The sequence below is a fragment of the Balearica regulorum genome, chromosome 1 (genome assembly GCF_011004875.1).
Source record: "Balearica regulorum gibbericeps isolate bBalReg1 chromosome 1, bBalReg1.pri, whole genome shotgun sequence".
NCBI lineage: Eukaryota > Metazoa > Chordata > Aves > Gruiformes > Gruidae > Balearica > Balearica regulorum.
Window position 1 is genome coordinate 84,354,962 of NC_046184.1, and position 25,459 is coordinate 84,380,420.

Sequence of the window (25,459 nt, forward strand, 5' to 3'; positions counted from 1 at the left end):
ACTTTGGCCTTTCTGCCAATCTTTTCTCTGATTTATGCTACATTGCCTTTTTTTTTTTATTTTATGGAGGAGAACAGACATCATTCTGAGGGTGATATTAATTTGAGTCAGTCCAATTTTTAATTTCTTTACTATGTATGCCTGAATATTTCAGACTGCATTTAGAGCTGGTGTAAATAAATTGTAGCTTCTCTACTTGAATCCCTATGGCTGAACTAATCCATCCTAGCTCAGAATCCAACCCACCACCTTTTTCTTTTGTCTTTTTTTCTCTTAAGTATTTCAAGATCCATTTTGTTGTACCATTCATGACAAAGGAATAGATCCTGCCATGCTTACTTAGGTAAAAGATCTGATAATATTTTGAGCATTTTTTTAATGTACATGAGCTAAACTTTTATTCATTAACTCATTAGGGGTTAAATCTGCTTCTGTAGGTAGGGTCAGGTCTAAACCTTTACACTATGTGAATTTTCTTCTCAATCTCCAAACCAGGACCACCCAGTACTGAAACACTGTCTAAGTTATGATCAGTCTCTGCATTTATTTTATTGGAAGAACAACTCACACTAGTGGTGAATAAGAATGGACAGAAAATTTGAAAGACAAAGCAAAATATTAGACCAAAAAAAAAAAAATCACAGGGAAATCAGAACCATATCTGAGCCAGAACGAAAATGAAAAGCTGCTGTAACAAATCTTCAGGTCACTTCTATTTAGGCTTTTTTTACTGGGCATACAGACATGAAAAGTAGGACCACACACACACAGCCTGCAAGTTCACAACATTTTTGTTATTTATTGCTAATACACAAGGAATGGGTTGGGACTGGTACGCTACTAAGCTAAGCATTAACACACTTGCCTGTCATGTGTATGGTGTACTAGCCAAACAATTCTGAATGAGGTGGGAGAAAGATTAACTTCTGTTGCTCCTTGGAAAAGTCTGGTCCTCTGTCTTGATGAACTGCTGTCTTCCTCCTCTCTTTTCCCTCATGCTGTCATGTCAGTGCCTATTGTTTTAACCTTTGATGAGTCCGCGAGTTAAATCATTACTGATTACAATCAAGTCACCTCTTCTTTGTTTCCACTCTCCAGTCTTGCATGGCATGTATCTTGCTGTCAGGCTATGGTTAAGAGTGACAGCTACAATTTATAATTGACTTACTTACATAAAGCTGGACGTTGGATCACAAAGAAGTCATACAATGCAGGAAGAAATCTACAGCATTTCAGTATCATACAAGCTGTATACAAGCATTATAAAGTCACTTTCATCATAGCAGGTGTGGAAGTTCTGCACACTTAGAGCGATTAAAAATTAGCGATTTTAGGCTAATCAAAACCATAGTGAAAATCTCATGTTACTGAGATTATAACTGAAGAATATAATATTTGCTACTATAAAGCTACTATTTGCTTTACAGACCCATATTCTATTTGTATTGTCCTTGAGACCACTCCAGGACTGCTCCACCCTGAAAATCTCCAGAACCAGAAAGGTTCTGCAGGAACTACATCTACTCAGAATTACATTTCTCCTGAGGTGATGAACCCTGAACAAAGGTCATTCGTTATTTAACCCTTCAGAAGATAGCTTAGATGGTTGCTGAGCTGCACACAAGTTTCTGCTGAATTTCGGTTGGGGCTGACCTCCATTGACAGCAGGAAGCTAAAGAATTTAGTGTAAAGCTAAGCATCCAGTGAGATATCCTGCAGCACACAGGGACAAAAAGATAGGCCATAGGTAGTGTGAGAATCAAGGTTTAGACATTTTTTCTTCATGGTCTATAGGATCTCATTGGGTCCTGTTCCCAGGTGGGTAAAGAGGACAGTTCCACAGACAGCTCTTTCTTGATAGGCCAACCCCAGGCTGTAAAAAACGGAGCCAGGTTCTTATTCACCTGCTGAGAAAACTTCTGTGCCCACAAGTTCATCTTAGAAGGATTATCTTTTGGGATGGTGGACATTTTCTGGTAGTCAGAGAAGAGCTGGGTGAAGGGGTCCCAACCAAACCCTTCCTGCAACTGATGGAGAAAAACACAGTGTAAAAACAATGAACTTCTCATTTTTCTGGCATTATTCCCGTGTTACAAGCAGTAGAAAATTCCATAGGTTTCTGCAGTGTCTTTTAGAATGAATGTAAAATTAGATGAAGGTATTCAACTTCCAGGCTTCAGAGCATAACTTAAGAGCACTAAGGTACAGAAAAATACACCTTCCCATTACACTGGCCTGCCAAAACAAACAGAGATGAAACGTGCATTGGGAGCAGCCAGAAATGTCAGCACCCAACTATACAACCTACTGATTTTGGCAGAAGAAAGCTTCCTGTGCAGTGAAAAATCATCAAAGAGGACACTGACAGAACCTGGAAAGAAGGAGCATAGGAGATCAAGGAGTAATCAGAAAACAGGAAGGAGAGACTGTGAGCAGGGCATCTTCCGCTAGGAGTAAGAAAAGGGATTTGGATAGAAAAACTGCTGTTGCATGTGTAAAGAGTTTGAAGAGATAGGGGAAACCTACATTGTTGCTCAAGATGAGGTTAATATGAAGAGCTGACTTGGAAGCTCAGCATGACAGAATGCAGAATGTCTACTCAATGCCCATAGTTCCCTACAAAGCCATGACCTACGTCTCATTTTCTGATATTGAATATATTGACATTCAATTGCATTCCACAAATCCTCCATCATGCTGGAACAGCTAAGCTGGAGACAGCACTTCTACATTAGGCAGAACAAACAGGTAGGTTATCTACCTCTGATAATCCCCTATTGATATGGAAACTCCTGGTACTGAGACTAGCAATGGACTAGGCAGTATCTTTTTGTGAGAAGGTTGGAGAGCCATGAGGAGGCTGACTGGAAGGTGGGAGATGAAGGGGTCTGGTCTTGTGCCAGGTCAAAAGCAGTAAGGCAACTTATACTGAAGGAGGCTCCACACCATGTTAGGCTATGTCTGAACTGCAGAATGCAGGAGCATCTCCTGGACCCTGAGTTCAAGTATCCATCCCAATTTACAACTCCTTGTCACAACATGTCCACAGTGAAAACTGTCTGTTCCCTCCCCCACTGCCAGCCTTCTATGGGAAGAAAACACAGGTATTTGTGGGGGTGAACTGGGGGAACCTGCATCCTTAAGTATGCTGCAAGTGCTTCTTTTTCCTAGTCTAGACAGAATGTGGGAGGTCTCTGACTTTACTCCAAAGCAAGCAGTGAGGAGGTGGAGACAGAACAGTACAGAGAGGAGGTTTGTGTTCCATTTAAATCTGTAAATCTCTTGGGCTAATTAGCTAATTTTCTAATTGTTTTATGCTCTTTTTTGCAAGATTTGTGTTACAGGCTTTAATGACCACTCTGGAGAGGTAAACGGGATCCAGGCTGAACTCTGAGAGATGGTATGCTCCATCAGGCAATGGCAAGACCAGAGGACACCGTGCTGCCATGCAAGTATAAGAACCATACAGGAGCTGGACCTAAAAAGGCCTGAAGATCAATGCTGAAGCCTTCCTACATTGAAGGAATTTGAAAAGTGTCTAAATGGCAGCCAAATGTGGAACATGGAGACCATTCCATTGAAAAAAATTGTTATTTCATGTCACATTTATCCCAGCAGTCCTGTCAGTAGCCAGACAGGAGATGGGAGATCCCAGCCTATAGGGTGTGGGTGAGGCAGTGTGGCAGTGACCAAACTAGTAAGGTAGTGTGGGAAAATTTTGAAACTTCCACTCTGTGTAACTATTTTGACATTTGTTGCACCAGAAAAAACAGAAGATGACTCTTCAGCTTGATGATTCAGGCACTCCTTCTGGAATGTGGAAAAATCAAGATCAATGCTCCTCCAATAAATATTTTGTTGTTTACATCATAGAAACATAGAATCATAGAATGGTTTGGGTTGGAAGGGACCTCAAAGATCATCTAGTTCCAAACCCCCTGCCATGGGCAGGGACACCTTCCACTAGACCAGTGGATGACTGAAGTCCTCCATGAGGACCAAGGCTTGTGAACATGAGGCCGCTCCTATCTGTCTTTAGAGGGCCTCATGCGTTCTGTATTCCTGGTTGGGTAGCCTGTAGCAGACCCCCACTATAACGTCCCCTGTCCCTGCCCTCCCTTTAGCCCTGACCCATAAGCTCTCAGTCAGCTCCTTGTCCATCCCCAGGTGGAGCTCCATGCACTCCAGCTGGTCATTGACATAGAGGGTGACACCCCCTCCTCGTCTGCCCTGCCTGTTCTTCCTAAAGAGCTGGTATCCTTCCATCCCAACACTCCAGTCATAGGAGTCATCCCACCACCTCTCTGTAATGCCAATAAGATCATAGCCCTGCAGGCATGTGCATGTCTCCAAGTCCTCTTGTTTGTTCCCCATGCTACATGCGTTTGCATAGAAGCATTTAATTTGGGCCCTCAATGAAGCTGACTTACTGGCTGGAGTAGCTGGAATTCCTTTGTGCGGCACTTCAGGTGTTCTCCTGTTGACCTGTGATCCTTCTCAGGCTCTGGGCATCTATTGCTGGCACTGACATCAAACTGGTAGGCATGGGATGGATTGAGGTTCCCCTCCTCCAGCAACTTTAGTTTAAAGCCCTCTTCTGCATCTTGACAAGCCTACAACCAAAGATGCTGAACCCATCCCCTTGCCACCTGATGGACTACACGGGCTCCACCAGGGCATCGCCTGATACGAACACCCTCCTCTTTGCTATGTTTTGTAAAGAGGAGCCTAGCCATGTTAACTCACCAGGATACTGCTAGAAGTCTGGCTCTTCTAGACACTTTACAATGCCAAAGGTTTTTCTGCCAATTAGCCTAATGTGCCACAGGAAATCTGCAGCAGATTAAAGAGCTGTGACCAAATTCGACCATCCTTTTCCCATGCTGTATAACAAGCAGCAGTTCCTGTTTCTCTCCTAGGGCAAAAGATTAGTATATTGCACTAAGCTCTCTCCTTGAGTAGTTAAGCCCAAGTCTGGCAAAGGAACATTTTCAGGAGACATCAGCAATAGATGCTTTATCTGTACACCTCTCAGGTGCTTTCTGGACCCAAGACGAACCCACATTGTAGCAAACACTTACAAGGCATACCAGCTACAGTCACCAGGCTGCAGACATCCTCTGACACAGGCTTCACTGACTGTACTAAGAATACACCTGCTTTTCCCAGTTACCTGCAGGTATGTCTCCAGAGCAGTCCACACCTCCCAGTGCTTCAGTTGAGCGCCTTTCTTCAGATACTCTTTTATCCTTTCTTTCCGACATTGTGACCTAAGTGCCTGATGGGCCTGATGCCTGGGAATCCCCAGCACATTCTCATGAACATAGACAGACCAGAGGTTGCAGGTGGCCTCTGTGGTATGAGGGGGAAACTCCCATGCTTGCTGCTGTTGATTGTGTCCCAGCTCATGGACAGGACCCCAAAGACCAGTAGTTTGTATGTGCTTCATGTCTAACATCTCCTTCACTGAATCCAGGTGTCCCATGATGGGGTAGCCAGCATGCATCCAGCCTGCAGGAAAGACAGGTACCAACATATGTTGTAAGTACTCACTCCAGTGCCTCTTAGACATAAATGGGTTTGGGGTTTTTTTTCATTTCTCTAGTGCCTTTCCTCCATCTCACAAACCATGCTGCATTACCATGAATGACAAACCTTTTCCTTTGTGAGATAAGGAAATACAAGTTTCACCCTAATAAATAGTCAAATAAGCAATGTAAAGGTAATACCGAACTATCAGTTAATCATGGTTTCGCCTGCTTTCCCTTTTTATATATAAGCATACACTCACAGCTGGACAGACGTTGAGAATTTAGGATGAGGGGAAAAGCCTGACCATTGCCCAGAATACACCTGAACTCTCACAAACTGAGCACAGTTGATGCCAACCCAGCCATGCAATAATGTGATTCAGCATCCTGGCAGAGCTTGTGTCTTCCTATGTATAGCGTGGATACTGCAGGTCTGCACTCCAGTAGTAAGCAGTGTGGATGAGACATAAGGAAGCACAGTTTGTCAAGCTTAAGGACTGTTCTTAGGCATGACATGCTTAAGCCTTTTCTTAACCTCATAGGATAGCTCTACTATAAACAATTTCCCAGCATCACGCTAGGCAAGAATCTTGCACTTCAAGGGATTTTACTCATGTCTCCTTGGTGTCTTCATCCCTGATTTGTCCTTCTTCTTGAAGATTCCCAAAGCTTCATACAAGAGTCACCTTTACACTCACTATATGGAGAGCCTACACAGCTGGCTTTGAACACTAAGCTTGTAGACTACCCAAGTTGGAGAATATGAATGGCAACCCCCTTCCTGCAGGAACTATTTAAGATCTTGAGCTCCCTCTTTTTTAATAAGAGGGATGCATGCATTTATCAGCCACTGGCGCCCAAAAAGTTCAGGTCCAGAAATGGGAGTGAAACCATTTACTCCACCCAAAACAGAAGGGAATTTTGTGTCTGCAGACTGATGCTTTTAACTGGCATTTGCTCAGGATAGCAGAACTTAACACTCCCAAGATGTGCAGCAAATTCTTTCCACGTGGCTTAGCAAACGGTTAGGACATCAGGGTTCATACCAAATCCTTGTCTCATTGTGGAATGATGAATTTAACCAGTCTACTTTGAAAAACAACTGCACAAAACTTGTACTGAAAAAAGTTCCACATTTACCCAGTAATTTGACTCCAGATCAAATGCACTCAGTTTACAACTTGAAAAGCTGGGGTGGGGGAGCATCAGCTGCAAAACTACAATCTCACGGGCTTTGACAGTGATATTGGTTCTGCTTCTCCATTGGCATCATCTCAGGCCCATGTCTTTTCAGGCTAAGCTTTGCTCACAATAACCTTTGTGCAGCCTGTCTCCAGCAGGTAGGCACACACAGGTTTAACAACTGTCACTGAACGTCTGCGAATAGTCCTGTGGCTGAGGCAGGGAAAAAACAGAAATCAGGTCGCCATCTCCCAGCTGTAGTGACTTTGCAGTGCATTCATGAGGGAGAATGAGCAACTACATGTGAGTCAAAGCCACTGCAGTCAGCAGCTCTGCCTCCTAACATACCCAGGCAGCAGAACAGCTAAGTGAGACAACACCAGTTTTGAGAGCAGGGAGGCATCTGAAAGGGTCAACACAGTTTTTTAAGCCCTGCCTTACCATGTTTCCATCCTGATGGAGTAGCTCACAATTATGTAAGGGTCGCAGACATTTGACATCTTACATATGTTCCTTGCCTGGTTTTAGCAAAATAACCTTGAAGGAAGAGACATTTCTGCTGGAGGCCGCATGTCTCTCAGCCCCTTGAGAAGGCCAATGTACCCACCACATGAGATCTGGACATCTGTTACAATCCTCTCTGGCCTCGGGAATTTTGTTGGTATGGCTGCCAGTTTGCTTATTGCCACCATGATCTCATTCCACAAGGACAGCAGCGGCTGTGGGTTCTCCATGTGGCAGATGCTGTCAGATGGCACTGTCAGGATGAGATTCTCAACAGCGAGTTCTGCCCAGGGAGCAGGGTAGTGCCGGATACAGGCCTTCCACTGGCTTTCACAGGTCTCCCCTACGTTGACAACACAGAAAATAAGTTAAGGACACCTCTGACTTTTCAGCATGCTCCTAGAGGTCAGGCTGGAGAGAGACCACAGGAAATTGTCTTGGAAAACAGTATGTGTAGTTGTGTGACTGGGGGTGGTGGCTGTTAACTAGTTAATCCTCATCCTGTGCTTGGGAAGTCTCCTCAGGCTCTTTTATGGATGAGAGAGACTGAAGAGGACTGGCATATACCAGAGTAATAACATACCAAGAATGGATCCCTGTTTTCCATCTGAGAACAAGCATCAGGTTTCACCAGTGTTCCCTGATGATCTCATTTCTTCTTCTCAAGCAGAGATTTGCTATTTCATATAACAACCCTGGTTTTGTTCAGTTTGACAGAAGAGCAAGAAGAAAATTCATATAGGAAGAGATACTGACGGAAAACACGGGACTTCAGCAGAGAGATTTACTGTAGGGACTGGAGATGGCCATATGAGGGCACAGTAAAGCAGGCAAAGCACCAGGATGCCTTTACTGTGGCAGAGGTCAGCTGGTGTCCCTCCAACCCAATAGTTTCCATCAGAAATCACAACTCCAACTTCCAAAAAATGTCGGTCTGGACAAACCCTGCCCATTTTGTGACAGCTGCCTCACCTACCTCCTGCCATGTAGTGGGCACAGAGTGACTAAGTGACTTACCCAGAATCCCAGAGGACAACAAAGCAAGGAAACTAAATCTAGGTATTCCTAAACTTAGGCATTTCTAAGATTTTCCTAAGCATGGGACCATCTTTCCTTTCAGTCACAGAGACAGCAGCATCTGTGAGCAGCACTAAGGAGAAAGGCACCAAGGTAAAAAAACCTACCAAGCTTGAAGAAAGGAGCTCTGACTGCCCCTTCTACTGTGATTGGCACTTTACCCAGCACGCTCCTTGCTGGTACAACGATGTAAATGAGGCCACCCCAGAGGCAGGAAATAGACTGTTTCTGGCAGGCAATATCACAGGTGCGTGTTACCACTGGGGCTCGTTTCAGCTCTGTGGCATGAGAGAGGTCATCTGTGTGGCACCCAATCTGCACCTAGCAAACAGAAGGGTAGGAACACTTGGTCAAAGGGCTCCAAGTGCCACCTGGCAGACTGACCTGGCAGACTGACCACAACACTCTGAGTCATCTGCAGCAGCACTGTCCTTCCTGGGCATGCACGCAGAAGCAGCCTTTAACTCCAGCCTAGTTCAAGCTTTCAGCCTGTGGTCACCAGAAGCAGCAAATACAGTGAAAAAAGCTGGTGAAGTTCAGTGCTATCCCTGTCTCAGAGAGTCTTACAGCTATACTCCCATTATTACTGGGTCAACTACATCCTTCACCAGCAGTTCAGCATACTGCAGTGACTTCATTCACTGCACTGTACTTGCATTGATCATTCCTTCACCCTTCACCAGCATCAAAGTCACATCCTGTAAAATGAGTTGGAGAAATGTGACCACTGCTAGCTTCTTTTATTGTGTCTCTTCCTTGATCCTCATACAGACAGCATGTGGGTGCAGGATCAGACAGAAACACCTGAGTTAATTTTGCATTCAGCTACAGGGAGCTCACTGCAAAAAATATCAAAGCAGGTAAGCATTTATCTACTTCGTACTTTGCAGAGAACAGGATCCCAAGTAATTAGCTTATATCTGATCTGGATAGATCTACATGAGCGATAGTGACAGTACTTTGAAAGTACCTTATGAGAGATACGGAGAGACAGAACTAAGTTTGGTGCATAGAAGGGCCCAAGTTCTTATCTTGGGCCTGAAAATGACCTTCATCAGCTCTGTTCGCATGATAACAAAACAAATACAGCTGTCTTCAGGCAGCAACCATACTCAATTATCCTGCCAGCACACAGAATTAAGAGGAACGCAACAGAAGAGAGTGGGAAACAAGGTTAAAAATTATGACAACGCATTCAAAGTGCCACAGGGTGGCAGCAGTAGGAAAGGACTGAAAAGGCAGCAGAACCAAGCTGAGAAAAGCTTCCTGAGAACTATTTTTGAACGTTCACCTGACAAAAACATCGGTGTAAACAGAAGCCAAACTAGACACAGCTTACCTTCAGACCAGCACCGACCACCAGGCAAGGGAATGTTATAACTGCTGTGTGCCCTTCAGGGAGGTAGAGTCCTGTACTCCTCCAGGCTGTCTTACCTAAAAGATAAGAGAACACAGTCCTAAAGAGTCAAGGATTTCTTTGGCCTGATATTATGGATTCTGGAGATTTCAAGCTGCAATAGAAGAATATTCTATCCTTTTCTTTTCCTTTGCTCTACAGCCACAGAACTGTCTCATGTTTTACCCAACCTGTCATAACAGTTTTAAAGCAACAGGGTAGCAGTGTGAACAAGATAATCACACTATTAGCAAGCAAGCCCCACAAATTTGAACTTCTGGAAATTCCAAACTTAAATATGTTTACTAGTATCTTTTAAAAATAATAATTAAAAAAAACCCAACAAATACCCCAATAACTCCTCCACTCATATCCTCTTATCCTAAAGCCCTTGTAAGGGGTGCATAGTGTGGTTGGTATTAAACACAGTTGAAATTGTAATGGTCATAAAAGATTTCCTAAACAACAGACTGACAGTGACGTCACATTTTTCCTTATTGACTGGTCCAGCACAAGCTGGGCCCCACATCAATTCCCATTTCTAGCTGACTGAAGTTATAAGAAAGCCTAAAAGGACTGTCCTGTGCTAGGTGTAAGATGGGTACTCCACCATACCACTACAATTTAGCATGTTTCTAGACAGTCTTCCCATGGAAATGCAAGTCTCCTCTGCCTAGGTCTCTGTAAACACTTGTGATACACAGCGCAAAACTGATCCACCTCTACTGTACTGATCAGGCAAAATCCACTCCCTAGTTCTGACATAAAAGTTTACTCAAGCATATTTCAACACAAACAGCAAAAGTCCTAAAAAGAGCTGAACTGTCATAAAGCACCCAGCTTCCAACCTTTTCTGTCCTCCAAGAAAGCAGGACCAGTTTTGTCAAGCAAAACCTAATCTAAGGAAAAATGCAAATTAGACCATATCACAATGTTTCACCAATTCATCTCAGCTTTGCTGAATTTGCACCAAAGGCAGTTTTGAAAGGGCGTTCAGGGTTTGGTATCATTTCTTTCTTTTTTGTTTATGTGAAATGACACAAATTCTGAATATCTCTGGTCAAACAAAATACTTGGCTTCAGTGATGGTGTCAGCCCAAGAAGTTTGCACCATGCTATCAGCCTCTTTTTTTCACCCCCAAAACCAGACCTTCACTCCATCAACTGTGCTGACACAAGCTGTGAAACTGTGCTATAACTCAGGCTGAAATTATCTAGATTAAAAATAAACCTTTTGTACCTAACTCCTACCTCTGCATAGGATGGCCCCATAGATGGCTGTATCAGCACAACTATGGCAACAACAACCTGCAGTGTTGAGCCCGGAGTTTCTCTAGGAGGCTTTCTTGCCAAAGCCCTTGTGCCATGCAAGTACCCCGAGGTGCCTCTGCTAGGTGGCTCTTTTCCCCCAAGTGCCTGTGCACAATCAGCGAAGAAGCAAGACTTTCATGGGAGAGCTGAAGTCAGGGCTGGCCACAAAAGGAGAGGTCAGCCACTACAGAGAGGTCAGCCTCCTCACAAGCTCACAGTGAAACTGCACATCCATCCCCATGTTCAGGCACACACAGACACGTGCACACTGAGGACAGGCGCCCCACCGATTCCAGCAACAGGATGCCTCAAGAGAAAGGGAGATACACTCCTCACCTGGGTTTGTGCCATCTATGTCCACAGTGATAGGGAGGGCACAGATGCCAGCAGCAGACTTCTGCACTAGGGCTGCACTGTCTGTCATGGTGAGGGACAGCTCAGTCGCCATGCAGAGAAGGACTGCCTCTTTGGAGTTGCTCTTGACAGGACAGTGCTTGCTGACTTGTGGGATCCCATTTCTCTGAAGCACTTTGGTCAAGATGCGGTGGAGTGAGGCATACGCAGGGCAGTCGTGGGCTGGGATGTGCAGAAAGGCAGCGCAGTCTTGTGCTAGCCTTTGCAGCCAGTCCTTCAAGGGGGCCTTGAGTTCCTCATGCTCATCTACATGCCTGTTAAAAAGAGCGAGTGCCTTGCGGAAGTGGTAGTGCTCCCCAGACCTCACAACCGGGTACTTAGCTGCCTGGACGCTCTGCCCCAGGATGCTCAGCCCAAAGCGGTTGAGTATTTTGTTGCCAGGATAGTTTGCCACAGCAGCTTTGCCACGGTTCTGGGAAGCCCAGTACCAGGCCTGGCCTCCAACCAGTAGGCCACCTCCCTCTGCCACGAAAGCATGCACCCTCTCCGCCTCTCTGTTGCTGTAAGAAGAGCAGCAGTACACACTGATGTCATCTGTCAGCTGTGACACCTGCGACTTCACCTCTTCCTGAGAGAGAAGACTACACAGTTTCTTCACGCTGGCATCCACACCCACCAGCCCCTTTCTCCCAGCATCCAGCCAGCGGACAGCATTCAGCAGGAATCTGGCCAGCTTTGGGGAGAACAGCTGGCTCTCGTGGGTTGCCACCACAACACGTCCTCGGCCATAGCGTGCAGCAGCTAAGAGGCAGCGGTGAGAGCTGTCCAGGCAGAGCGGGAAGGAGAGTACACCATGCACCAGCAAGCAGGATGGTGCACCCCCGGTCACCAAATCCAGCTCCGACACACCACGCAGGAGAAACTCAGCATCAAGGCCGAGGTTGGCCTGGTGCCTGCAAAACCAACAGAGTCCAGGTTAGCCCTCATCCCAGAGTCCTTTCCACAAAAGGCCACCTTGTCCATCCTGCCTCTTCTTCCTCCATATTGCCCGTTCTTTCATTTAAAAAAAAATCCATCAATACCTCATTTTTCTCCTTTTAAAGCCTGTTTTTGCAGCCAAGCAAATCTGTAAGAATCTCAGAACTCCTTTAAAAAAAGGAGAGAAAGAAGAGGTCAAAAGTAAGTTTCTACACCTCTGACTTTGAAGAGCAGCTTGAAAAATCTAAATACATTGCAGAAACTCAAGAATCAGCCTTTCATATTTCTTAAACTGCAAATGATGTGGGAATTGGTACATGTCCTATAACAGAAACTTCCTCCATTTACCCCTGCCAGTCATCATCAACCAGGCAAGCCCGAAAGATTTCTTTGTGTCTTCTCCCAGCCTCTGCCACTGTTGAGAACTGAAGAAAGGATAGCTAGGCCAGATGGGCTAGATGGACTGGCAGACACACAGCTAGACAAATAATGAGTGACTAGAAGTTGAATCAGGGCCCTAGCACAGTCTTCACATTAGCTGGTCTCCACAATATAAAGACATTACGCTGTGCAAGGCCCTCTTATCTCTGCTCTTTCCATATAACTCCTATATGTCACTGTGGAGAAAGACATGTTGAATTAGTCTCATTTGCTTTGTCTACACTTTCTCCTGGTTCTGCCAGAGTTTTCCCCCAACACCTGGAAAGAACCTGTTGTTATGCGGCGATTGCAGCCAACTCAATAAGAATAAACAATGCTGCCCTTCTGCATGCCCATAGGACAGGAATTAAATTTGCAGCTCTCCTTTGGTTATTACTTTAGAGAGACCCTTTGTCACACAGAGTATGTGCCCACCCATATGGCACAGCATTTGCCTTAGAGTGCAGTCTGATTCTCTGTGGGTTAAACAAAGGCCAGTAGCAAGGCCCAGATGCACAGAGCTCTTGTGTTGCAGGGAAATTAGGTACCTAAATTTCTCTGTGGCTCTAGATCCAATCAAAACCACCACAAAAGCACCCTAAACAATGTGTAATTCACCATTAGGTACCATTTAAAGTCTTGTTAATTGCTATGTAATTTTTCTCTGCTGAATTCTCCACTTCTCTCCCTCTTCCATGCATGAGGCAGTGGGGCCATGCCTGTGCACTGCACAGGGGGACAAGAATCAATCAGCAAATTTTAATTAAGTAACTTCATTTGTGAGCCGTGACCTAAGCACTTCGCTGAATTCAACAGCAAAGCTTTCTACTACCTTTATTGGGAAACAAATTGAGCATCCAGAGAGTATCAAATCCAATTATTTGTTTGAAAATAACAGAAATTTAGTGTTATATATTCACACGGAAAATGCCTTGAAGGAAAGACTTGCAGGGAATTTTACTGTAATTGTTGCAGCTTCCACTGCTGTGACATGAAGCTCCCACACAGAGGAAGCGCAGCAGCACTCATGCTCCTCGGAGAACCCGCTGTGCTTTGTGTAACAGCAGAAAGTCTTGCGAGGCACAGCCTGGCACACCTGCTGGCAAGGGGAGGTGGAGGAAGACAGCAGAGCAATGCCCAGGATGCCACTGCCTGGTCTGCTGTGATACACAAATCACAACAGCCCTGAGTTTTACACCTGCTGTTCCAGGACCCAAATGGCCAGGCTGGAATCCCAAATAAACAGGGAGCACAGAGGTTTCCCACCTACAGCCTGTGTCAGACGCTGAGAAGGGAGGTGGCACCCCTCAACTCTTCGCCAGCCCCTGGGTTTCACCTGCAGAAGGTGAATTTTTGCAAGTAACCGGCTAAACAGGTTTAGCAGCTGCCAGCCAGAGCCTGCCCCAGAGGGCTGGCCTGGTGCTTCATCTCCAACCTGGTTTTGAACTGTGGGAAAGTTGCCCTGAATGTATACCCGTCTAGGGAGAGGAGTTACTCCTTCCATCCCTGTCCCCATGTTGCTGTGTGTTGCACTCAGGCACACCTGGTCAGGCAGATTGCTCTAAAAGATGGCTCCTCTCATTTCCTTCCCCTTGAACGAATTCCTCAGGCCCGTTTCAGCTACCCTGGAAGCAGTCAAAGACACAATTCCTTCCAATTGCAAACAGCAGGAAGGTCCCCCTTAAATTGAAAGACAATAGTTGCATCCCATCCTGGCTATTAAAGAACCAGCGTTCGCCATCATCCTCATCTCACCTCAAGAATCTTCTATAAACACCTCACCTGCATAACCTGATCAGTTGTTCAAATACCGAGCAGTTCAGATACTCACGGGACAATTAAGGGGATCTTGGAAATTTTCTTGGCAACTCTGAAGATGCCTTTCTCCACAGCGTTTCCTGTGAAATACACGCCAGCCACGCTGGTCACCTGGTTCCCAGGGAATTCAAACAGCACCTTCTCCTTGCCATGTCGACTAGCCCAGTGCCAGGCTTGGCCACCAATGAGCAGCCCTCCACCCCCCTTTACAAAGCCAACCAAGTCTTTTGCCTGTGTGCTGTCATAAGCGTCCATACAGTACACCCCCAGGGAGGGGCTAAGCTCTGCCCCAGCCTGTACTTTGGTGCCAGCCCTGAGCAGCAGCTGGGAGAGGGAATCCAAATGAGGATGGACCCCAACCAGGGCCTCGGGGGAAGGCTTGAGCCACTCCACAGCATTTCTGAGGAACTGGGAAAACTTGGAGTCTTTCAAGATTCCCTCATGGGAAACAACCACCATCCGGCCCTTCCCATACTGTGAAACAGCGATCAGAACCTGCTTCTTAGAGCTCACAAGCACAGGGTAGGCGTCCTCTCCAACAAGTAGCAGCTCACAAGGAACAAAACCGCCAGTGAAGTCCCATGGCCCAACACCATCCACTAACAGCTCATAGGTGGCAGATGGTTTCATCTTCAGGTCACTCTTATCTGGTGGAGAGAAGACCAACATTCATTACAGTATGGCTCAGTAATAAAGGTGTAACAACTCTGTGGGGTCATTTCTGGGTTGTCTAGTAGGAATTCCAAACAAACAGGAAACATGTAGTGGAAGCAGCTTTGTGGACACAACTTTTTCAGTGATTTGGGATTTTTGTTTGCTTGTTTGGCTTTGTTATCACACTATTTACCATTTAAACAGAAATGACAAATGTATCAAGATGATGGAGGAAAAGAAAGTGACTGTTTCAACAAATTCTGCTATGCATCATGGAGGAGAACAGGGAAATAAAGGTATTCGCTTTCCCATCAATGATTTATTTGGAGAGGGAAAGTCTACTAGGAACTTGACTGGTAGGGACGGTTTACATGGAAATAGCCAGAAAATGAGAAGACCTTATCAACACAACACATGGCATAATTCAAACATGCAGGTCACATTTTCCTTCCTAATTGGATACATACAAAACTACATACAGTTGCTGCAAAATGATATTCCAAAGTTGTACTTTTCTACCTCTGTTTAGGCACTATAAGCCCTTGCTTAATATTAGGAGATGCTGTGATGGGGAGAGTCAACAGAAATGATTAAGACAACCAGCTCCCCTGGAATAAATGTCAGTTTAAAAGTCACACAGTACCTAGGAGAGCAGGTCTGGGCACAGCGGATTCGTGCCCTAGTTCCCTGACCCAAACTGCCACTAACAAGCAAATAATTTCTCTTTTCTGTAGCTTTGTTTCATCTATTTTCCCATCTATGAAGGAAGGAGAACGGTACTGACCTCAATTGCCAAGCCCTCTGAGATCTATGGGTGACACGTGCTCTATTTAGGCTCCCCCAGCTTGAAAGTTTGTCTCTTCTGCTGAGCTGGTGCTGCTGTGACTGTACAAACAGGAAGGTTTTGAGGTAGAGAGTATAACCCAGTCCCACCCAGTTCCTGTCATTCAGGATTCACAAGGCTGACTTAGAACACAACGCCTACGGCAAGGGAAAGCGCTGCTTGGGGGCGGGCCTGGCCCTTTCCCTGTCAACATCCCATGCCAACACTGGAGCGGTGTTCTCTAGTCTTCTCATGCATTTCATATTTGGCTACCCTGAAAGCAAATCCTTGGCATGCAAACACAGGAAAATTGAGAAATCCTGGAGAAGCAGCATTCTTCATTTGGACTTGTCACAGGCCCCATGGTGCTCAGAAACAGCAACCTGATCTAGAATGACAGTATCATCCCCATTGCTTATCCTATGGACATGCCTGGAAGCACCTGTTTTCCACCCAAAATCTTGTGAGACTCCACTGTTGTTTTACATATGATTTCTGAGTTGAAGCTGCTGATTAACACAGGGTAAAAACTACATTGCCCAGCAATTTAGTGCTTGTTTGCTGGCTTAGTCTGAATCCCAGCTTTCTTTCCCTGGGTTTGAACAAGGCCTATGTTTAAAGGCAAATACAAGATCTAAGTAGTTTAGGTGGCTTGCCAGGAATCATGCAACAAAGTAGTAACGCAGCTTGGGAAAATACTAAAGGTGTTTTTTTTCTGGTGGCTTCTCTGGATTTGACACTAATGCACCTATACTGATACACTGACCATGGTGTAAGGGAGAGGAAAATCAGGTGGAGTTTTGGCAACTTGTACTCTACCTGAGGACTACACTACAAGACAAGGTTTAAAGTAAATTCAGTAAAAACCCTTACTTCTTAGTTCCCACCCTTCTTATCAAAGGATTTGAAAGCTAACATCCTAGACCTTGGTCCCTGTACTGGGTTGGTGTGGCAAGGTTTTGGTAGCGGGGGGGGGCTACAGGGGTGGCTTCTGCGAGAAGCTGCTAGAAGCTTCCACTGTGTCTGACAGAGCCAATGCCAGCCAGCTCCAAGACGGACCTGCTGCTGGCCAAGGCCTTGGCCAGTCAGCTACAATGGTAGTGCCTCTGTGGTAACATAATTAAGAAGGGAAAAAACAACCTCGGAGAGCTTTTCCAGCCAGAGGAGTGAGAAGATGTAAGAAACTCTGCAGACACCAAGGTCAGTGCAGAAGGAGGGGGAGAAGGTCCTCCAGGCACTGGAGCAGAGATCCCCCTGCAGCCCATGGAGAAGATCATGGTGAGGCAGGCTGTCCCCCTGCAGCCCATGGAGGAAGGATGAGGGGGTGTAGAGATTCCACCTGCAGCCCATGGAGGACCCCATGCTCATGCTAGAGCAGGTAGAGACACCTGAAGGAAGCTGTGGCCCTGTGGAAAGCCCGCGCTGGAGCAAGCTCCTGGCAGGACCTGTGGACCTGTGGAGAGAGAAGCCCACGCTGGAGCAGGTTTGCTGGCAGGACTTGTGACCCCATGGGGGACCCACGTTGGAGCAGTCTGTTCCTGAAGGTCTGCACCCTGTGGGAGAGATGTTGGAGCAGCTGGTGAAGAACTGTAGCCCATGGGAAGGACTCACGCTGGAGAAATTGGTGGAGGACTGTCTCCTGTGAGAGGGACCTCACGCTGGAGCAGGGGAAGAGTATGAGGAGTCCTTCCCCTGAGGAGGAAGGAGCAGCAGAAACAACGTGTCATCAACTGACCATAACCCCCATTCCCCATCCCCCTGTGCTGCTGAGGGGGGGGGAGTGGGTAGAAACCAGGAGTGAAGTTGAGCCCGGGAAGAAGGGAGGGGTGGGGGAAGGTGTTTTAAGATTTGGGTTTATTTCTCATTGCTCTACTCTGCTTTGCTTGGTAATAAATTAGATTATTTTTCCTCTAAGTTGAGTCTGTTTTGCCCGTGATGATAATTGGTGAGTGATCTCTCCCTGTCCTTATCTCAACCCACGAGCTTTTCATTATACTTTTTCTCCGCTGTCTAGTTAAGGAGGGGGAGTGATTGAGCGGCTCTGGTGGGCACCTGGCCTCTAGCCAAGGTCAACCCACCACAGTCCTATAAAAGGATGGGTGCTCCCTGGTGTTTATCCAGAACAAGAAGTAGCTGTCTTGGGAAGGATTTTAACTCTCTCTTAACTGAATGCAATTATCACCATATAACAGAATTCCCAAATTCTGTGTAATCACAGTATCTCCCTTACCATTGTATTAACCATTTCAGTGTGTAGAGAAGAAAGGCAGTGTACTCATTAAACCCAGAGCAGACACAACTACAGGTGAGGTACTAAGGTATATCGGGGCTTTATTCAAGGCAGACTTAAGATTCCATCATCTGCTGTCCAGAAGTCATCACATCCAGCCAAAAGGGATGTTGTACAAAGGAAGGAATACCCCTTGGTCCACTCAAGAAGAGTATCTCTGGGAGACAGGTGACTTGGGCGACTCTAAGGGTGAATAAGGGAACAGACTTTGTGTGTCAAGTGCTCAGTCACTTTGGGGTGAGTCCTTAAAGATCCCTGTAAAGCCTGTGAGGATCACCATAAGTAAAAAGTACGGGATTGTGCAGTATCTGAGAGGAGCAGGATAAAAGACACAGGACAGCCACCAGGGTGGATCACTTGTTAACACAGGCAGCTTGAGACAGACACAATTCCTAGGGATTTGGCTGCTCTTCATAAACAGGGGGGACTCCTGGGGTTTCCAGTCTTTCCTCTTTTTCAGATTTACAGTCTAGCTGTCTGCACAGTAACCAAGCACCAAGTATGCTGCAAAGTCTATAGGCAGTAAAGAATGAGTGGGCTTTTGCTTCTTAACATGTTTATCAACAAACTGAGCAAGAGAGGAATGCTGACAATCAGCATTTGTTGCAGAGACAGAAGTACTTACATTCATTATGTTTGTTCATCATCAGCAAGGTTTTAAAGTGAAAGAGGGCAGATTTAGATTGGATATAAGGAAGAAATTTTTTATGACGAGTGCAGCGAGACACTGGAATGGGTTACCCTGAGAAGCTGTGGATGCCCCATCAGTGGAAGTGTTAATAAGGTTGGACAGGGCTTTGAGTAACCTGAGCTAACGAAAGATGTCCCAGAAGGGCAGGCAGGTTGGACTGGGTGATCACTGAAGGTCCCTTCCAACCATTCTGATTCTGTGATTCTATGACTTGTGTGCTGTGTAGCACAAATGCAAATTTAACATATATAAAAACTGCAAGTGTACTTCAAAGTTCTATGGCATATTCTTATAAAGAAAGCTGGTGTCTAGACTGCAAGAGTAAGTGGACTCTAGAGCTGGCTTAAGCACACAAGTGAGAGCCCGGGCTGATGTTAGGGCAGTAATGTGCTCAGGCTCTGCCCTACTGGAGGATCAGAACTCAGTCTCAGCCAGTGTGTGCTCACATATGAACAGCACCCAGGGTAACTGCGAAGCTTGACTACTTGAAAATGGGCTCAAATTTGTGTTAACCTGAAGATGGAGACGATGACTCTCAGGACCGAACATCTTGGGTATGTTCTGCATGCTTCTCCACCCTTTTCAACACCTGTGCAAGCATAAGCACAATGAGGCCACCAGTCAGGTAGCCTAAAGCAGAAATCCACGAAATCTGAAGATCAGGCAATGTGCAAAAAGGGTGGTGAGATGCAGCAATAAATTCAGGTCCAATGGATTGCACGCAAAAGAGAACACAACACTTAAACTTTGACGACAATCTGTCTTAAAGAACTGCTCCAAACTATGGTAAAAGAAGGCACCTAGTGGAGAACACATAATCACAGAATATCTCGAGTTGGAAGGGACCCGTAAGGATCAGACTCCAACTCCCTGCTCCTCGCAGGACTACTTAAAACCAAACCATATGACTAGGAGCATCATCCATTCCTTAAAACACAGCAGCATTTTACTAGGCTTGGAAATTGTAGTGTTTTGTTGTTCTGCTGCACTTTGACTAAAATTGTTTGATCTTACGTCAAGAAAGCAATTACCAAAGGAAGTTACTGTCTTTATTTATTTTTTTTACAATTACAGTGTTAAGAGTTACTTGAGAACAGACTGAAAACCGATAAAAACAAAAAAAAACACCCCAAACCCCAACAATTTTAGTCAAAGTGCAGCAGAACCAATCAGGCAATTAGCGTCTGTACTTACTGTTATTGGTGTTATTTTCATATGGCACTTTACAGCAGTAGATTACAAAACACTACAATTTCCAAGCCTAGTAAAATGCTGCTGTGTTTTAAGGAAAAAACCAGGAATTGCCAATCCTTTCTGGTGGTGTTAACATGCACACATTAGGGTATACTCACTGGCTAACAGGATGCAAAGAAATAGAAAACCTGAATGTCTAAACATACATCTGTCCAGCAATCTTAATTGCTTTTAAAGGTAAGGCAAGCAAAGAACAAAATGAAAGCAGCTGATGACATCTGTCTGGGTATTTTAAAATAATTTTGCATTTGGAAAGGTAATTAAAGGTAATTAAGGTTAATTAAAATTAATTTTACTAATTTCCTATGAACTGAAAGCAGGCTGATGGGCTATGATCAGTACAGGGATAACTGAAACAGAAAAAAGTGCTGTTCAGTCTTTTAAAAAAATCTACATCTGTGATCTAAAAAGGATAGCACGTATCACATAAATGAAATTACTAAATAACAGAAAGTAATCTGCAGAAGCACAGGAGAAGTAATCATAACTGTAATAGAAAATAAATTTTAAAAAATGACAACTTGCCTAAATGCAAGTCCTATGGCCTGTAGTTTTATTAAAGTGTTGACATCTGTTGGTGAACAAGGAGAAGAACAGCTCAGAAATTTCCAAGAACTGGAGATACAAGCCCTTTCCAATCCTGCACTGGAGGAGTTGAGTCTCATTTGCATGCCTGCTATGTAACAGCTCAGATCATTTCCCTTTAATAGGCTTTAAAGCAGGGCATGAGTGTAACACCACTGTTTTGACAAGGAACCGAGGTGTAATGCTCTTTGCACGTGGGCCATGCCAATCTATTATAGTCTGCAGTGACATCATAAAGGGTAAGGAAAAACAACTTTCTCTCTTTTAAACTAAAAGGACAGCAAAGGATTTGTTTTTCTATATACTGTCTGGGAGCAAGCGAAAGCAGGGAGACTGGGATAGCTCACTGAAGCTGAGAATGAAGAACAGGCAGGGTATATATATAACAGGCAGGCCCGCAGCAGGGGGGTTGGAAATAGATGATCTTTAAGGTCCCTTCCAACCCAAACCATTCTATGATTCTATAACTGAGGTGGCGGGCAGCAGCTGACATCCTTAATGCCTATCACAGACATGTCACACAAACTAATGGTGTAGGGTCAGACTGATGAAAGTTTGTGCCCTACTGTGGACTTCAAAGGAAGCACCACTTATAGCAATAAAAAAATGTGCAATTCACATAAAGTGAACATTGCTTCCTCCTTATCATGCACCATGGTATTTATAATGCAACAAGCAGAAGTATTACAAGCTATCTCTGATCTCTTAAATCATATTCTTTTCCAACAGAGGAGCACCTGGAGTTTCTTTCAGATTCTGAGACTAACCAAGCAACCACTCAGAAGAAATGTATGCCAAGTAAAAAAAAAGTAACAAGTTTCCTTAGTTCTTCATTACTGCAGCTAGATAAATATTTACAATCAATCAATGTTTTAAGGCCTTATTCCAAATAACATCGGTGCACAAATTATTGCTTTTGCCCATGTCCAATGAGCTATCCCTCTGGATATTAGTTTCCCCAGGAATGTCCTCACCACACTCAAACCGTGCTGGCTCGAATCACATCTTCCCTGGCAGCTGGCATCAAGGCTGTCCCTGTCGATGGCTGGGCTGTCGGTCTGCCTGCCAGCTGGTGGCTAAGTCTGAGTCAACACAGAGTGTGTGGCTTCTTTCTTTCTTACACCCCATGCTCAGCCCTTTCAAGCCAATCAAGCATGCACCCAGTGCTCATGATGAGCTTGGGTTCAGTTGATGTTCAACCACAATGAATACTCAGGTTCATTCCCTTTTTCGTTACTCTGTTTGCTGTTATCTCGTATTGTCATCTTTGAGCTTGTACAGACCTGCATTCCTCATTTCTTATCCCCGCTTGTGTGAGTCTGCAGTGCCAGCGTGATCCACACAACTGGAAAAGTGAACCTCCAGGCCACAGCCTGTCATGGCGGGGCTTTGGTCAACCTACACAGTGCAGTGACTCAAGCCATGACGTACGCGGGAAGTTGACCCTTTGACAGCACCCCAAAGGTTCCTTCCTTCCTGATGGGCTAGGCCCCCAGAGTCCTGCCCTTGCCTGTGCAGCACCTGTCAAGCTACAGCTGAGCTGTGTTGTCCTACACCATCTTTTATGTTTTATCTCCAAACCTTGCTACCTCTAATAAGTGTTTTTATAAACCTATTCATAAATCTAGCATGTTGCAGACCAGCTTTAGATAGGCTTCATGTCCTGGGAGGCTGTTCCAGACTCTTGCTGCAATTAGTTGTTTTTCAGGATATTTTACTGCCTAGGCTATTCTCTATTCCATTTTAGGCAATCAGCTCACTTGTCTTTCACTCCGCCTGATATTGCCAGAATTTTCATGTCTCCTAAGTGTACCCACCAATTTCTGAAAGCTTTCCTTTGTATTCTCCCCATGTTGCTTAGTCTACTGTCTTTAGTTTCAAAATTGTCTCTACTGTGTATCTTCTGAAAACAGGCCTGACATGACATTAAGGCTCCTTTCCAATACTGTGGTACTATAAACAAGCTTTAAAACAGGCTTAAAATGAGGCTTAAAAGACTAAGGAGACTCTTCTGACATGCTTTCCACTCATACATACCCTAGCGAAAGTGTTACGGCATCGACATCAACTAAACCACTCACTGCCTTTTTTCTACCATCTCTGCCCCTTTTTCTATAAAGCCCTCCACATACAACCTGCTTTCAACTTTTGTGTGCTGCACCTTAAGGGAGGCCCTTAAACATCTAAGTAGTCTTGGAAAAGTTACTAAGGGACATAGCCTGCATTACTGGGTTTAAATTACTTAAGAGTTTGCACTGCTATACTGAAAACAGAGGAATGGCTTAAAATATGTGAGATACATAACACCCGTAAGAGATCTCCACTAAGAGATCTCCTTTCCTTCTATTTCTCACTTTCCTGAACTTGGTTCTAGTGTGTTGCAGCTAATTTAGCACCATTTCTACATACTGTGATTTTAAATGCTGGATTATGAAGCATACACCATACAGCTGAAAAAGTACCAGTCCCAAACAGAAACTTCATTGCCAAACATAAGGCAGATGACCAGAAAAAACTTATTTTAAATCAACATATAGTTGGTTTATTATTACAAAATCTAGGTGAAAAGAGAGGTCAGACCTGATGAATTGGGAGTACAAAGCAGAGAACTTGTGTTAGTGGTGACTGAAGAATGTAAATTCAGTACCACACAGACTTATTAGTCAGGGGATAGATGAAGAAGTATATCCCATGGTTTTGCAGTGCCTCCCCTAAAAAGACCTGCTAGACCAGAGCCTGTGTAGATACTTCTGTGTTCCTCAGTGCATCAGGGTCTAGGGTCTATGCACAGAACCAGCTTTGTACCTCCTACAGATTTAATCTGCAGCTACACAACTCATCCATGTTAAACTGCAAACTGACAGCAGCTAGAAGCTTCAAGACCAAACGCACCCAGAAACCACAGTTGTTTCTTTCCCTCTCCACCCTCCCCCTACATAGTCAGTTTGAAAGTGCACTGAAGTGTTTGCTTGGGGTTGAAAAGCATGCTCTTTTTCAGGGGAAAGCTGTAGATTTCGCAGTGTACACCCACCTGCTGAAGCAACTACAGGGTTTTTTATTTAGGTTCTTTCGCTACTACTTCCCTCTGGCAATCAGCAGAGCCATCCTAAGGCTGCGGGTGCCATTGCGCACTGTGTGCAGCTGCGGCTTTATACTGGCACGGAACAACTCCAGGTTGCATGCAGAATCAGGACAAATGCAACATGCATACTCACAAAGCAATCTCACATACTGCTGCCAAACCTTCTACAGCCTTTCCAGGGATCCCTTCTGAACTTAGAGGTTTGCATTGCACGGGCCCATGTCCTGAGATGGTATTCAGGTTTGGAAAAGCAACTCTGGAAACACAGAACACCAGCCTGGAAGCCTCTTTCACCTTCAGTGACCGGTTTTGTTACCGAAGGGTCAAACACCAGGCTGAAGATACAGAAGGCACGCAACAAGCAGCCGTGTCTTTTCCTCAGCCGCGCGGGGGGTGTCCGCGATGCGGCCGCGGTTGCGCAGCCCCAGCGCTTTTTCGGAGCCGACGGCGCGGAGGAGCGACTGCGGCAGGCAAGAGGGGCCGCTGTGCGGCAGCTCGTCCGCCCGTCGGGAAGCGGCGGGGAGAGAGGGGAAAGGAAAGTTCAAGAAGGGCCGGGAAGACGCCGCCCAACGCAGGAAGCCCGCAAAGCTGCACGGGGCGGGCTGGGGAGCTGGTGTTAAATGCAGTGGAAGGCTGAATGCGTTTAACGCTTTATGCTTTAGTTATTTATGCCCGAAATGATTGACAAGGTCCTGGTTTGATTTTACATCATTAGAAGTTGCAAATGATTTGGACAAAAGTAGCATACAGCCCATGCGGTTCATACAGATGCCCAGACCCTAGTCTGCAAATTCCTCTACGCTTGCACTAATGCTCTTCATATTAAGAGGGGGCATTTCTTTTTATTGATGCATCCTCAAATGTTCCAGCTGCAGGTTGAGGCATAAAACTGTGTTACTTACCCCAATGGATTTGACAGGCAGGTCACAGAGCTTTATGTTCTGTGCCCTCAGCACGTCTTCACCTTTCCTGGTCCAGGGTAACAACCGTTCCCTAGCACGTGGTTTCTAACAGGGGACCCAGCCCAGCAAACCAAGGGATGCCCGAGCACCCCAAGGTACAAGCTTGCTGCCGGGGACCTTGCTTCCGCGGTCATTTCTACGACCTTTCTTGTGTTCGTCCACAAGCGCGTGGTGGACGAAAAGAAGCCCACGCGTCTGCAAAGGACTGCTAATACTGAGGTGGCAAGAAAGTTAGTTTTACTCTAAGCGCAGCTGAGAGTAAAACTTCCCCAGGCAGGGCGCAGCGGCTGCGCCTCGCTGCCGGGCCGGGTCCTCCTGCACCACCTGCGAGAGGTAGGCGCACCTGCCCTGCGCGCCCAGCGCTGTAAAAGCGCGCCTTCCTCGTCGTGAATAAAATCTTCCTGTTCCTCTCCTTCCTTCCCTCCCCCCCGCAGCCATGTAACGCTGCCAGGCAGCTGTCTTCCCCCCCGCCCCCACCGCGGGCGATGGCCTCTCCGCCCCCAGGGGCGACACGCACTTTCACCCCGGCCCCTGGCACAGCCAGGCG

At 45.6% G+C, this 25,459-nt stretch overlaps 1 protein-coding gene across 14 annotated transcripts; it reads right to left on the reverse strand.

Annotated features, from left to right (window-relative positions):
- Positions 1-773: 773 nt before the first annotated feature.
- Positions 774-25,055, reverse strand: TCAF2 (TRPM8 channel associated factor 2). 14 transcript variants are annotated; one of them, XM_075762266.1, is made up of 10 exons: positions 24,101-24,830; positions 19,543-19,618; positions 16,010-16,110; positions 14,585-15,218; positions 11,338-12,308; positions 9,634-9,728; positions 8,402-8,615; positions 7,321-7,560; positions 5,174-5,511; positions 774-2,027 (listed from the first exon to the last, which is right to left on the reverse strand). In XM_075762266.1, exons 4-10 carry the CDS (start codon positions 15,199-15,201, stop codon positions 1,782-1,784), a joined length of 2,721 nt encoding a protein of 906 aa, XP_075618381.1. In that variant the 5' UTR covers positions 15,202-15,218; positions 16,010-16,110; positions 19,543-19,618; positions 24,101-24,830; the 3' UTR covers positions 774-1,781. The 14 variants fall into 14 exon arrangements, with proteins under 14 accessions (XP_075618381.1, XP_075618366.1, XP_075618437.1 ...); XM_075762251.1 differs by lacking the exons at positions 16,010-16,110; positions 24,101-24,830 and adding an exon at positions 24,853-25,055; XM_075762322.1 differs by lacking the exons at positions 16,010-16,110; positions 19,543-19,618 and adding an exon at positions 24,853-25,055 and having other exon boundaries at positions 15,085-15,218; positions 24,084-24,206.
- Between the last annotated feature and the right edge of the window lie 404 nt (positions 25,056-25,459).